At 42.6% G+C, this 14,399-nt stretch overlaps 2 protein-coding genes across 2 annotated transcripts in view; one reads left to right on the top strand and one right to left on the bottom strand.

Annotated features, from left to right (window-relative positions):
• The window catches only part of LOC117940899 (tau-tubulin kinase 1-like), a 21,077-nt gene extending 11,326 nt beyond the window's left edge, over window positions 1-9,751 (bottom strand). Inside the window, exons 1-2 of the mRNA XM_034866023.1 lie at window positions 9,738-9,751; window positions 9,660-9,666 (exon numbers count right to left, since the gene is read on the bottom strand). The gene's annotated coding sequence lies outside the window, so the exon portion shown is untranslated. The remainder of the gene's footprint in view (window positions 1-9,659; window positions 9,667-9,737) is intronic.
• ttbk1a (tau tubulin kinase 1a) overlaps window positions 1-12,009 on the top strand; it is a 25,253-nt gene extending 13,244 nt beyond the window's left edge. The window contains exons 7-10 of the mRNA XM_034866015.1: window positions 106-309; window positions 378-591; window positions 9,019-10,448; window positions 11,145-12,009. Coding sequence (XP_034721906.1) covers window positions 106-309; window positions 378-591; window positions 9,019-10,448; window positions 11,145-11,541 — 2,245 coding nt within the window. The 3' untranslated portion in view covers window positions 11,542-12,009. The remainder of the gene's footprint in view (window positions 1-105; window positions 310-377; window positions 592-9,018; window positions 10,449-11,144) is intronic.
• Window positions 12,010-14,399: the final 2,390 nt, after the last annotated feature.

The following is a 14,399-nucleotide window of genomic DNA, read 5'->3' as shown; positions in this document are numbered from 1 at the left end:
CACACACACACACACACACACACACAGACACACACACACTCCTTTCCAACGTGAAGAAGAGAGAAACGCTGACGACGGGAGATATTTTTCATGCAATAAACTCAGAAAATGCATCTCTGTGACGCCGCCGTGGCCCTGGCAACCTGCCGTGGACCTGGCAACCTGCCGTGGACCTGGCAACCCGCCGTGGCCCTGGCAACCTGCCGTGGACCTGACAACCCGCCGTGGCCCTGGCAACCCGCCGTGGACCTGGCAACCCGCCGTGGACCTGACAACATGCCGTGGACCTGGCGACCCGGAGGAGCTGATGTGACCCTGAACCTGTCCTTCCTGTCCCTGTGAGCCGAGTGCTGCTGCCAGACTGTTTCGCTCTGCAGGATCTCTGCGTTCTTCATCGGTTCTTCGGCTGAACTGAAGGAGCCGTCGCCGAGGAATGCAGGTCGTCCCGGCGACCACGCTTTTTTGCACCAAGACTTTGGCCCCGATCATCCGAGCAATACACCGACACCGCTTCACCGACACATGCCCAGGGTCCCTGAACGCCTCGCTGTGATTGCAGCTCCATTAAATGTTGTGTGTGACGAGAGGAGTGTGAGTTTTAATCAGCCGTTAGAAACTGTCGCTGTGCTGAGTCTCTGGTACACGGACGCAGTATTCCACACAGAAAACTCAAATTACACTAAATAACACAGTAGAGCCCGACCGATGAAGGATTTTAAGGCTAATACAGATACAAACATTTGGTTATTTAAAAATCCGATATATCGGCCAATATACAGTATATTTAAAAAAATAAATTCAAAAACGCGTTACAAAACATAACCATATGTACAGTATATATATATATGTGTATATATATTTAATTTATGAGTTCTAACTAAAATAATATATGTTTTAATGTCACAACAGAATATCAAAATATATTAAAGTTCTGATAAATAAAATGTAGAAAAATACAAACTTAAGATATGAAACTTTTTTTTTTTTATCGGCCATTATAAATGCCGATACCGATATATCGGCGTCTGCCGATCTATCGGCAAATATATCGGTCGGGCTCTATTACATGATGACAAATCATAAAACGCCAACTAACAATTCACTAAATAAACTCCAGACTCTGAGGTGATGGAACAGCAGAAAACGGATTAAATCCCGTCACAGTATTGGTTTTATATAAAGGTTTCACAAAAAATAAATAAAAAAACACTTTGAGTGGAAAGAAAACTGAAGAGTAGCAACTTCCCACCGAGCCACGAACACAGATTTAAATCGATCACCGGGCGCAGTTATTTATCTGAATGTAGCAACTGGGAATTTTAATTAGCGGATTTCTGTTTAATTTCCTGGACTGTTGTGTACAAAAAAAAAAAAAAACAGATCCTTTTGGAAAGGTAGATTTTTGCTGACTGATGCGGGCGGCCGTCTGTTTTCAATGTGTCACTTTTTTAAGTTGATTTTTTCTGATTGTTGCGAACAATAAAGAGATGACGGTGGATCTTTAAGCGTAGGAAGGGTGTGTGTGTGTGACACATCCATCACAATACTTACCCCACAATACAGTATTATCACAATTTATTCATATTGTAATATTGCGATATATATTGTAATTTATAACTTTTTTCCAACTTCTAATGACGTCCCCAAAAGGAAACTTATCAATATCTGTTTCATCTAAAGCTTCTTGTTCACCTTCAATGTTATCGCTGCAGAATGAGACAAACTGTCCATATATATCTATATCTATATGTATCTTCATAATATATGAATATATGAATTTATATATAGATATCTAGATAGAAGATAAAGGGATGTTCGTAGTTCTATAAAATGGCGGCGAGCGACGGAAGAACTCCTCTAGCGTTCTGACATGGTGCCGTGTGTTATTTCCATCGTGCTTCCTCTTCCATCATTATATCTCTCTCACCGCTGGACTTCACTGTTGCACTTTATCACCGAGGGGGGGGGGGCATCCAGATGCAATAAGTGAAATACGGGATGGTAAAACAAAGAAAAGAATTATTTAATTTGACGTTTTGGGTGGTTCGGCCATTTTTAAACCATTCGTTTTTCTGATTTATTTCACATACTAGAGAAACAGATTCAATGTAGTTTCAACAATTTGGTCCAGATGTTCCCTGACATCGGAGTCAGCCATTGGCTGGAAGCCAAACCGCAACGAATGTCTTACGACAAAATGAAAACCAGAGAGTATGTAATCAACATGTAATTAACATGTTATCAACATGTAATTAACATGTCATCAACATGTAGCTGGCGTGTTCGAGAAGATTCATCATGTTTATTTATTCATTTTCGTCGACAGTCTTTATTTCTGACGTTGAGCGGCCGCTGTCTCCAGTGAGTCTAGCACTACATTTCCCCCTTTAAGGAGACGTTTTGTCCTGAAAGACATCAGCGATTGGTCCGTCCTGGACGACGGAGGCGGTCCGTAGTCCTCTGGGGGTGGGGAGTAGTTCTGGTTCAGAGTTAACCCGTGTGTTGTCTTTGCCTTGACCGTTAACACTCTGTTGCGTTTTTTTGGTCAAATTATAAAATTAAATCGTCTTTTTTCAACACTTCTCGTTTATTTTTACAATATTTTTGTTGCTGTTTATTTCCAATTATTGTCATTCTTCCCCCCCGGTTTGGTTTTTTGAAGCCATTTTGTCTTTTACCAATTTTTATTTCAAATGCTAAAACATTGAATAAACACACCAATTTAATAAAAGTAGTGAACTAATCATTTATGATCCTTGTATAGAGCATTGTAGGAACCATCCACTGTACTTTTTTTGACAATTGTTGAAAGAAACCCAGATTTTGAAAATGGGTCAGATTTGACCCGAGGACCCCGTTCCTCTCCGATCAATGAGCCATTGGGACGGTGGTTCAATTGTTGAGCTGTGAAACCCTGCGCAATGTTAGCGTGCTGCTAACATCGAACCAAAGCAGTGCTCTGTGGTTTGTTCCTTTAGTGTCATTCGAACGACCTTCAGAGTCTGAGCTACATGAGAGTAGCCAGGGCGGCCATTTTGTGCAGTGAAAACAATTACTTTCTCCATGTGTTTAAGGGCTACATTAAGTAAATATGCACCGCTTGCTGTTAGCATCGCTCTGTGCTGAGACTCATCACAGCCCCAGTTTGATGAAGAGCTTGTTTTCATGCTGCTTTGTGCTGAGTTCAGGACTTCTTGTCCGTTTTCTACTCAGCTTAGCTTTACAGTACAACCACTCAGAGAATGTATGAAGTGGACTAGCTGCTAACTTTACTTTGCACGTCTGCAAAAACAATTCACCTACCGTATAAGATTGTCACTGATACATGTCGATGCTTTTGTCCTGTGTCACCAGTGCCACTTTCAGATAGAAACGGGCGGGAGAAAGATTTTAGTGTTCTATTTACGCCGATGACACACACATTTACAAAAATAACGATCCGCAGCATCGATGACGGTTTGTCGAACCAAAAACCATCGCCACTCTTTGCATGAGATCTGTTTGTACGACACACACCTCTGACTGTAAAATGACTGAAAACAACCATGTACTGTAATTACAACGATGACACAGTGCATACACACCTGAAAAATGTCTGTTTCTGTGATTCTTTTGTAAATAATTCTCACATTGCTACTAGAGGGGATACTCACGGATCAGCCTGGTTCTGCAGCGTAGACGTTGGCATTTTGTGTAAAACTATTATTGCTTTTTGTTTCATTGTCAGCCAGGAGAGAGTTGTAGTCTTCAGTCATGAGAGAGTTGTAGTCTTCAGTCATGTCAGCCAACACAAAGGATGTTCGCCTTAAATGTAAATCAAAGTGCTCAAATTACCCAATGTAGTAAAGTAGACAATTAGCAAAAAGACCATGGAAACACGTCTTTGATTTTCATATTGTTGGAAATAAGAATGCTGGTATCCTTTAAATAATAACATAACTTATTAAAGGAACTCATATTAATGCTAAAAAAACTCATAATGTGAAATGTCCGTACCATAAGACCTTTAACATGTAGTCAAGTTAAACACACACACTTATAAACAAAACCAGCTGGAAGTTCAGTTATGTGGAAAGATTGTAGAGCAGCTAAACTTATCAAAAAATATTGAAATTCTGATTAGTTTAAAGGAATATATTAGAGTTGTAAGAGGGTTTAAAACTAGCTAACAAACTAATATGTACAGACAAACGGATGACTAAATAGTACAAATAAATAGCCAGTGTTACAGAAGACCACCTTTGTCGAGTCCAAGACCCGGATTAGTCAAGCCTGAGTCCAAATGAGAAAAAGTCTGAGTTTGAATTCATCCAATTCCCGTTTTCTTAACAAGAGCGCTTCAACAATGGTTCAAACAATATTTGACAAGTGAGAGTGTAGATACCTACGAGTCCGAGACAAGTCCAAGACAAGTATGAGTGTAGATACCAACGAGTCCCAGACAAGTATGAGTGTAGAAACCAACGAGTCCCAGACAAGTATGAGTGTAGATACCAACGAGTCCCAGACAAGTATGAGTGTAGAAACCAACGAGTCCCAGACAAGTCCAAGACAAGTATGAGTGTAGATACCAACGAGTCCCAGACAAGTATGAGTGTAGATACCAACGAGTCCGAGACTAGTCCAAGACAAGTATGAGTGTAGATACCAACGAGTCAGAGACAAGTCCGACACAAATGTGAGTGTAGATACCAACAAGTCCAAGACAAGTCCGAGACAAGTATGGTTGTAGACACCAACAAGTCCAAGACAAGTATGAGAGTAGATACCAACGAGTCCGAGACAAGTCTGAGACAAATGTGAGTGTAGATACCAACGAGTCCAAGACAAGTGTAAAAGTAGATACCACTGAGTCCAAGACAAGTCCGAGACAAATGTTAGTGTAGATACCAACGAGTCCGAGAAAATTGTTTGTGTAGATACCAACGAGTCCAAGACAAGTCCGAGACAAATGTTAGTGTAGATACCAACGAGTCCAAGACTAGTATGAGTGTAGATACCAACGAGTCCGAGACAAGTCCAAGACAAGTATGAGTGTAGATACCAACGAGTCAGAGACAAGTCCGACACAAATGTGAGTGTAGATACCAACGAGTCAGAGACAAGTGTGAAAGTAGATACCACTGAGTCCAAGACAAGTCCGAGAAAAATTTTAGTGTAGATACCAACGAGTCCAAGACTAGTATGAGTGTAGATACCAACGAGTCCCAGACAAGTCCAAGACAAGTATGAGTGTAGATACCAATGAGTCCCAGACAAGTATGAGTGTAGAAACCAACAAGTCCAAGACAAGTATGAGTGTAGATACCAACGAGTCAGAGACAAGTCCGACACAAATGTGAGTGTAGATACTAACAAGTCCAAGACAAGTCCGAGAGTAGATACCAACGAGTCCGAGACAAGTGTGAAGGTAGATACCACTGAGTCCAAGACCAGTCCGAGACAAATGTGAGTGTAGATACCAACGAGTCCAAGACAAGTGTGAAAGTAGATACCACTGAGTCCAAGACAAGTCCGAGACAAATGTTAGTGTAGATACCAACGAGCCCGAGAAAATTGTTAGTGTAGATACCAACGAGTCCAAGACAAGTCCGAGACAAATGTTAGTGTAGATACCAACGAGTCCAAGACTAGTATGAGTGTAGATACCTATGAGTCTGAGACAAGTCCAAGAGAAATGTGAGTGTAGATACCAACGAGTCCAAGACTAGTATGAGTGTAGATACCTATGAGTCTGAGACAAGTCCGAGAGAAATGTGAGTGTAGATACCAACGAGTCCGAGACAAGTCCAAGACAAGCATGAGTGTAGATACCGACGAGTCCGACACAAGTCCAAGACAAGTATGAGTGTAGATACCAAGAGTCAGAGACAAATCCAAGACAATTATGAGTGTAGATACCAGCGAGTCAGAGACATCAAATAACTCTTGTTTGGAGCGTTGTGTTTGTCCATCTGCTGCTCCTCACGTTGCTCAAACTGAAGAATCCGAATGTTCATCTGGTTTCAGTTGATTGACGCGAGGAAATGTGAAACTGTAACTTGTAAAACTGATTTTCGGAAAACCAAATATGTACTCCGGTTCTGTGGAAGTGCAGTATTTAGATGTGATGATAAAGAGTAGTACTGCGCAGTGGTCAAAGTATCACTAAGCTTCTGAAAGAAATGTCGTCACATCAACAATTATGCGACTTTGAAGCCTTTATGTCCTGAGTATGTCCTCCAAACTGGAAGAGTGCTGATTAGCAGAAAACAGTCAAGTCTCACAACCTTTTTTTTAGTCTGCCACAAACATTTGCACCTCATGAATCACAATATAGAATTATCTACATGTAAAAAAATAAAAGTAGTACGCTCCTCCCAACTTCCATTGTATTGCATATAAATGTTAGCGCTGATCTTTCTGGAATAACAGGGTGATATTGTACAGATAATGTGTCTGTTGAGATTTAAATAAAGGCTTTGTGTCTTTAGAGGTGAGCAGTTGTCTTTATGTTAGTTTGGTTTAGACTCTACGCCACTTTTACCCAATCATTATTATCCTTGTGAGTCCCCAAAAGCTGATTCTCAAAAGCAACATTCAAATATTTTAAGAAATACTATTAAGGTCCTTGCACACTGAGCCAGACATTTTTGAATGCGTTTTTTTGTCATTCTAAAGATTCGTCACGCACAGAAACCTTACGCATGGCCCGTTATCCCGAGATCAAAAGCCAGTTGTTCTGAAAATACACACTGGAGTTGTTGGAGTCCTTTGACTTAACTACTACCCTCCAGACTATGTTAACATATTGCTTAATTTCACAGATCTGGGTTCTCTGTTATGCAGATGATACAAATTTTTATCCTTATCCTAAAAAAAGACAAGCTTAGCACAAAGACCGGAAGCAGGAGGAAACTGCTAGCTGTGCTAAGTATCTTGTCAGCTAACAAGCTAGTTAGCAGTTGTTGGCTAACAGATAGCTCCAACGCTAACAGCTGCTAAAACCATAATGTTTCCAGACTTCCAGTCTTTGTGCTAAGCTAAGCTAAGCTAAGCATCCTGGACCCATCTTGTGTGCTAGGGTTGTCCTTGATTAATTCTTAGTTGATTACCATTGATATGATTTTGTTGACTAATGACCGACAGATCTGTAAAAGTCTAGTTTCATGTAAAAGCTCCAGTTGAAAGCTTGTGTTTCCCGGAGCTCAGAGGTTCCTTGGAAGCGAGTCTTTTAGCAGGAATAAGCCCCCAAAAAATGACGAAATCTTAATCAATGAAGACCAAAATGACTGACGCGGAGCAGGTGTTGTTACATCAGGTGAGCTGATGTAACAACAGTTCTTGTGTTTTCTCAGGACAAAGTATTTTACAAAATGTCTGAATGTTTCTTTAAAGTTTTTGCAATAACAGCAGAGATAGTGTTGTCGAGGTAACGAGGACTGAAGAGCTCACCGCGTTAGTTCACTATGATGATCCGTGAGTGTCTTTCACTTGTAAAATACATGTATACGCGTTTTTTTCTATCACTATACGATTGTACAGTACTGCTTGTATAATTTACAGGTAAAGCATGTATTTTAAAACTTTTTTTAAATCCAAATGATAACCGTGTACATATATACAGAAATGTAGAAAGTAATAAGTTTTGCAGTTAATCTCAAATAGCATGCTAATTAGCAGTGTTTAGTCTGTGTGAACAGGCTATATGTTGAATCTTTATGAAGGGAAACACTTGAAAATCACTTGATATCTGACTGCGTGCTGTCTAAAGATAAACTCTGCAATGCATTTTTTGTGCCTTTTATATCAATGTATGTAATCTAGACAATCTTGAAAAGCTTGTGTACAACCAAAATGACATTAAAATGGTTTTGGGGGCAAATGCACCACTTCCTGCTGTCTTTTTTACTGGGAGAATATCTGACCCGTAACCTAAACCCAACTGTCCCGTTCTTGTTCTGCGTGTCTTGTCAACGTACCTTTTATAAGCCCACCCACCATCTTTTCCTAAACCTAACTGCGTCCAGAGTGACGCTAACAGTCCCGACACAGCGCGTTTAGAGAAAGCTCGCTTTGCTCGTGACACTAAAGGAGACTTTGACTCTTGATGGTGTTGTGATTGTTGAGTGAGTCTCTCGTGCCGTTCCACTGATATATGTTTCATAGCGTTGTCTTACTTTAATTACTGTACTGCAGTGTGACTGGACTTCAGCAGGTCTGGGAGGGGAACGGGTAACATTTACTGTAGGACGGCATGGTGTGATGAGAATAGAACCGATCCATTTATTTATTTAGACAGATTAACGATTAGACATCTGATGCACTCCTGTTTTTTTTTTTTTTTTCAAAGACACCTGACCAAGCATCCATTTTTTACGAGATTGGGAGTTAAAATGTGTTGGTTATAATGTTGGTAGAATACTCATTATGGTCAACAAGCCTCTTAACTCCAAATACCGGACTGGTAATAATGTGTGACGTAGCATCAGTGACATTGCCCATTGGTTGTGGACGGCCATTTTGAGTTTGATGATACAAGCTTTGCTATCTTGGTTTTTGCAACTCAAGTTGACGATTTAAGTAAGACTTAAGTTAGCAATTAGCACTGGCTAGCTAGCTAGCTTGGTTGGCAGAACGCCGAATAAGACATATTTAGGGGACCAACATTTTCCAGTTAACTTTGCTAAAGTGAGGACATGCACTGAGAGGGTCAAAGTTTAGGATGAAAACATGGCCGAAAACAAGGTCTATGTCCACAGTGTTTTGCATGGTTGGCATAGCTAAACCTCTGGCCTGATTGACAGGTCCTTAAGCATCCCCTGCTTTACTGTCAGTTTTAAAATAAATGGATGCATCATTTACTAAATGAACATCATAATATGTGTTTACCTTTGTGCACATTTGTCCTAGGTGCTAAGTGGGAAATGTCGGCGCTTAAGAAGCTTTGACTCCTTCCAAGTGTTTTTTGGGGGTTACAGTTCTGAGCTTTCTTGTTTGAGTTGTTAGTGATTAAGAGTGTTGTCATTTTGTTTCCAGGTGATGTCGCCCACGGAGCAGAGCAACCCGTCGCCCCCCTCCCCCGACTATCGTACCAAGGGCCAAAGCGACGACAAGGAGCACTTCCACATCCTTCCCCAGCTCCAGGCCAAGAGGGCAGACTTCCTCACTGTCATGCTCACAGGAACCTTGCCTCAGCGCCGGAGCTTTGTCACGCCTGACGAAGAAGTCCAAGAACCTCCGGGGCCAAAAGATGACGACGTCACGAAGAGCGAGTCAAACAGCGAGGCCAGTCAGAAGAGCACCGAACGTAGCCAAGACGCTGCGCCTTCGACGCTCATGGCCGAGGACCAGAGGGGCCAAAAGGAGCACGCCTCAGTTGCGGATGCAGACCCTGACCTGGAGGATGCTTCCAAAACCCTCGTCCTCTTCTCACCTGGAGACACTCGTAAGTCTCCATCCGGTTGTGATCACGGTATAGAGGGCGAGCTTGCCACACCGTGTACTCTCAACTCCCGTACCGACCGCCTCCTGGTCGGCGAGGTGGGTCAACCTGAACCCTGTGAGACTGGCCGTTTGTCCCCCGCCCTCAGGTCAGACCTGAAGCCATCCACTCCCATCGCTCCGGCGTCTCCACCCTTCACCAAAGTTGAGCGCACTTTCATCCATATCGCAGAGACCTCACACCTCAATGTAATGTCTTCCAATGGTCACTCTGCCAGGGACAGTGACCGGGAAGTCTTGTCCATCATGAAGACCGTGGCGGCGGCGGCTGCAGAGGATGACGCATTACTGACGGAAGAGATTCCAGGGGAGTCTTTGCCAGAACAACCCCAAACTGAGGATGGTCCATCATCTCTCCTGGCCCTGTCTTTGGAGCCAGTCCCAGAAGCTATGTCACCGGTTCTTGCACATACAGATCTGTCACAGGATCCTAAGAAACAGCCATTATCCAGCAAAGAAGCTGCCAAGCTTCAGACAACCGGATCAGAACTACCAGCTGCTACGAAACCACGAATCCGCAGCCGAATCCCAGTTCTCATCTCTGAAGAGGACTCGGGCTCAGAGCAGTCGTCCTCCCTCTTGGCTCGGGCTCGGCTTCAGCAGCGAGCCAGGCAGCTGGACTTGGCCCGCATGCTGGTCCAGAAGCAACAGGGTCGCTGGATGAGGAGGAGGATGCTGTCTGGGACGTCATCGTCTGTGTCCTCTGGGGACGATGAGCGCCGACGGGCTTCCGAAACTCTGTCCACCACCGGCTCAGAGGAGGACACGCATACCTCGGACGAGTCCAGGAGGAGTGCCCGTCTTAAGCCGACTGAAGAGCAAGGCTCCAAGGATTGCCGGAGCCGGATCCCGAGGCCCGTTACGCCCGTAATGAGGCCGCCAGGGGGGCTTGGTGCTGTTGCTCCTTCTCCCCTCTCTTTGCCAGACTCCAGCACTACCAAAGGACCATCATTCTTTACCAACGGGTAGGATACTGTTTCTCTATTAAAGTACATATCAGTTTTTATTTTCGAAGTAGTTTGATTCAATATTTCTTAAGAATTTAAAGGGTAGCTTTGGTATTTTTTTTAACCTGGACCCTATTTTCCCATGTTTTTGTGTCTAAGAGACTGATGTGATCATTCATCTTTTAAGCCTTGTGTCGTCTTCCCATCAACATTGAAAAATCAACATTTTTGTTGATGCTTTTTATTGATGTTTTTACCTTTCTCCTACGTTTTTGTCCATTTTTGATACACTTTTGAGGCTTTTTTCAATGTTTTCTCACTTATTTTTGACGTTTAACACTACATAACACTAACTAATTAACTTTAGTTTTACAGTTATTTTTGGAATTTATGATCAATAAACCTAATTTATAGGGAATTATACCTAATGTTTGAGTTAGAATAGCAGAAATTAGGAATTATTAAGACTAAAATTAAAGGAATGGATGTTGATGATAATCACAGACTGGAATATGTCAACTTTTACTCAATACTATTTCAAAATTGAATAAGACGCACCCAAAATTAATGAAAGTAGAGATTTGTACATGGCAAAGAGTGTTGGGTGGAATCAATCATGTATTGCACCAATGCATTAAGAAATAGAATCCAGGTTCAAAAATACTGAATTTACCCTTTCTGAAATAACTCTGTCAATGTACTCTCTGTCTACAGGAACCAGAAAATTGGACTAAGCACTGTCAGCACTCAACGGAAATCCAAACCCGTTTTACCGAGGTCGTCCTCGTCATGTACCCGTCCATCCGCTGGCCCGTCCGGGAGCCCTCGCATGCCGCTGCGAGTCCTGTTTGGAACCCGACGCAGCCTTAGCTCCAACCACTGCAGGACTGACAGCCCCTCCCCTCAGAGAGTATGTCCGTCCAGGCAACCCCTCTCGGTTCGAGCCCCAACTGTCCCCATGCTACCGCCCAGGACTACCACAACCATGCGGCGCAGCGTCTCGCAGGAAGCCCAGACCTCCTCTGGCACCACGCCCGCCAGGACCCGGCCCAAAGCAGCCGGCGTGGCTAAGGGGAAGCCTGCCAGGGAGAAGGTGGTGCCCGCTAGATAATACAAAGAAACTCACAGCTGAGACATGTTTGTGTATAATCAGTCTTCGGACAAGCTACGCCTCAAAGGTTCTCACCTCGTTCCACATTAGACTGATGTTATAATCGCCTGCTTCAATTCCTTTAAAGGGGAACTTCCTTCTTTTTTTTAACCTGGACTCTATTTTCCCATTTTTTGTGTCAAAGTGACTGATGGGAACAACAACGTTTGAAATTGGTCCACTATTGGTGCAACGTAAGTCAATGGGCAATGGAACGCCTTCAAATTACATCCACAATATTGTTTGTTGTGCCACTGACAAGCTCAGATTATTATGATTATTATGTCTGACAACATTATGGAAAGGATTCGTACAGAGATAGACCTTTTTGTTAAAGAGAGCGGGAGTCAAGTGCAGATTTGAGTCACGCATGCATCACTTTGCGACAAGTAGCATATAAGATGCTAACGAGAGACTTCTGTAATGTCAACACAGTAAAAATGGACCTACATAACGAAGTTGGTTCACTGCTAGCTTAGCTACAAGTTAGCATTAAACACAACAAAGGCTGTCAGTTGAATGGTGTTTGGAGCTAACGTTAGCATCAACCAACCATAGATAGCTACAACATTTCTGAAATGATTTCCATCTTCTGTTATTGTTTGTAATGATAAACTTTATTATTTCACGGATTTCACTAATTTCAGTACGACAGTTATGTCGTAAACCGTTTAAATCTGAGCATGAGGCTCACATCAGGGAGTGACAAAGTCAAATCTTTTTATTAAACAAAACCACAGCTTCAAGATCACAACCACTAACCCACCAGACTCCGGTTAAAGGAACTTCTACCTGCAACAAAAGCCAATGAGAGGACCGTTGTTGTGATTTGGTGCTACATAAATACAATTTAATTGAAATTGAGTCAAACACACAAAATGGCTGTTAGAGTGATCTCACTCAATACCAGAGTGATGTCAGAGCTTGGGTTTCCCATCAGGCACCTGGACACAAAAACCAAGAAAAATAGGGTCCAGGTTAGTTAGTGATGTCCAAATGAAGCTTCGTCAACCAGTGTCTTTGTTTTCACACGCCCACGTTGTATATTTAAATATACAAATTGCCCCGTTGTCCTCATGTTGTCTTCATGTTGTCTTCATGGATAATCACAGACAGGAAAGTTGACATATTCCAGTCTGTGATTATCATCAACATACATTCCTTTAATTTTAGTCTCAATAATTCCTAATTTCTGCTTTTCTAACTCAAATATTAGGTATAATTTCCTATAAATGAGGTTTATTGACCATAAATTCAAAAAATTACTGTGAAAGTAAAGTTAAGTAAAGTCAAGTAAAGTTAAGTAAAGTTAGTGTTACGTAGTGTTGAAAACGTCAAAAAGTTACAAACATTGAAAAAAAGTGGCAAAAGTGTTGAACAAAGGGACAAAAACGTAAGAAAATTTTAAAAACATTGATAAAAAGCATCAACAAAAGTGTTGATTTTGACGTGAAGACAACACGACAACCAAGAGCGCCATCTAGTGGCTCAGGAAATACAGACACTGGTTCACGATTCTTCATTTGGACATCACTACCTCATAACGTACACAGACTTATTTTTCCCAGGACAGCGTACCGAACTCTCTTACCGGGCTTCCAGTTGTCGTGACTGCGTTTTGGACGGGAGCGTTGCTGCCTCGGTGCTATGGCTAGGTCTATGGCTAGTCCTATGGCTAGGTCTATGGCTAGTTCTATGCCTAGGTCTATGGCTAGGTATATGGCTAGGTCTATGGCTAGGTCTATGGCTAGTCCTATGGCTAGGTCTATGGCTAGGTCTATGCCTAGGTCTATGGCTAGGTCTATGGCTAGGTTTGCGCTAGGACTATGGCTAGGTCTATGGCTAGGTCTACGCTAGGTCTATGGCTAGGTCTATGCCTAGGTCTATGCCTAGGTCTATGGCTAGGTCTACGGCTAGGTCTACGGCTAGGTCTACGCTAGGTCTACGCTAGGTCTACGGCTAGGTCTATGCCTAGGTCTATGGCTAGGTCTATGGCTAGGTCTGCGCTAGGTCTATGGCTAGGTCAATGGCTAGGTCTACGCTAGGTCTACGGCTAGCTCTATGGCTAGCTCTATGGCTAGGTCTATGGCTAGGTCTATGGCTAGGTCTATGGCTAGGTCTATGCTAGGTCTATGGCTAGGTCTATGGCTAGGTCTATGCTAGGTCTATGCTAGTTCTATGGCTAGGTCTATGGCTAGGTCTATGGCTAGGTCTATGCTAGGTCTATGGCTAGGTCTATGCTAGGTCTATGCTAGTTCTGCCGCTCCCCGGTCGGTCCCTGGTTTCTGGTTTCTGGAGTGAAGAATCATCACGTCCAGTTTCAGAAACTCTCACCTGCCACAGAAAGTCCCAGCTCGTCCACAGCTACTCTCCTACTGACAGTACCCTGCTTGGTTCACGCTGCATGGTGACGTATATCACAAAAACTAAAACCTGTACCTTTAAATTATTTGATATAGACCTCTCCTTCCTAATGGGATAAAAAAAGAAGAGACCAGATTGGACTGGTTTGAATGCCCTACCAATGTTGATATGACTATAGATTGCTAACTATATCCTGAATCATTAAGGTCGTGGATAAAGAGTTGTGAACAGAAGATAACTTGCTCGGCTGCTCGCCTTCTCCTCATGGTGTGACGATGGGCATGCTTCAATCTTTCTATTTTCTGGGTGTTCTTATTTTTAGTTATGCTCTGAATTGTATATAATAGAATCATTTCCCATAAAGACATTTTATTTTTTATCTTGCCAAGCAATGTGTATATTTCATGTCTTTAACCTTGTGTTCCTGTAGAGAGGCGAAGGTTCCCCCCCCCCCC

This window comes from Etheostoma cragini, unplaced genomic scaffold (assembly GCF_013103735.1).
Source record: "Etheostoma cragini isolate CJK2018 unplaced genomic scaffold, CSU_Ecrag_1.0 ScbMSFa_367, whole genome shotgun sequence".
NCBI classification, from domain to species: Eukaryota; Metazoa; Chordata; class Actinopteri; order Perciformes; family Percidae; genus Etheostoma; species Etheostoma cragini.
The sequence above is the reverse complement of the archived record's forward strand: the minus strand, read 5'-3'. Positions and strand labels throughout refer to the sequence as shown.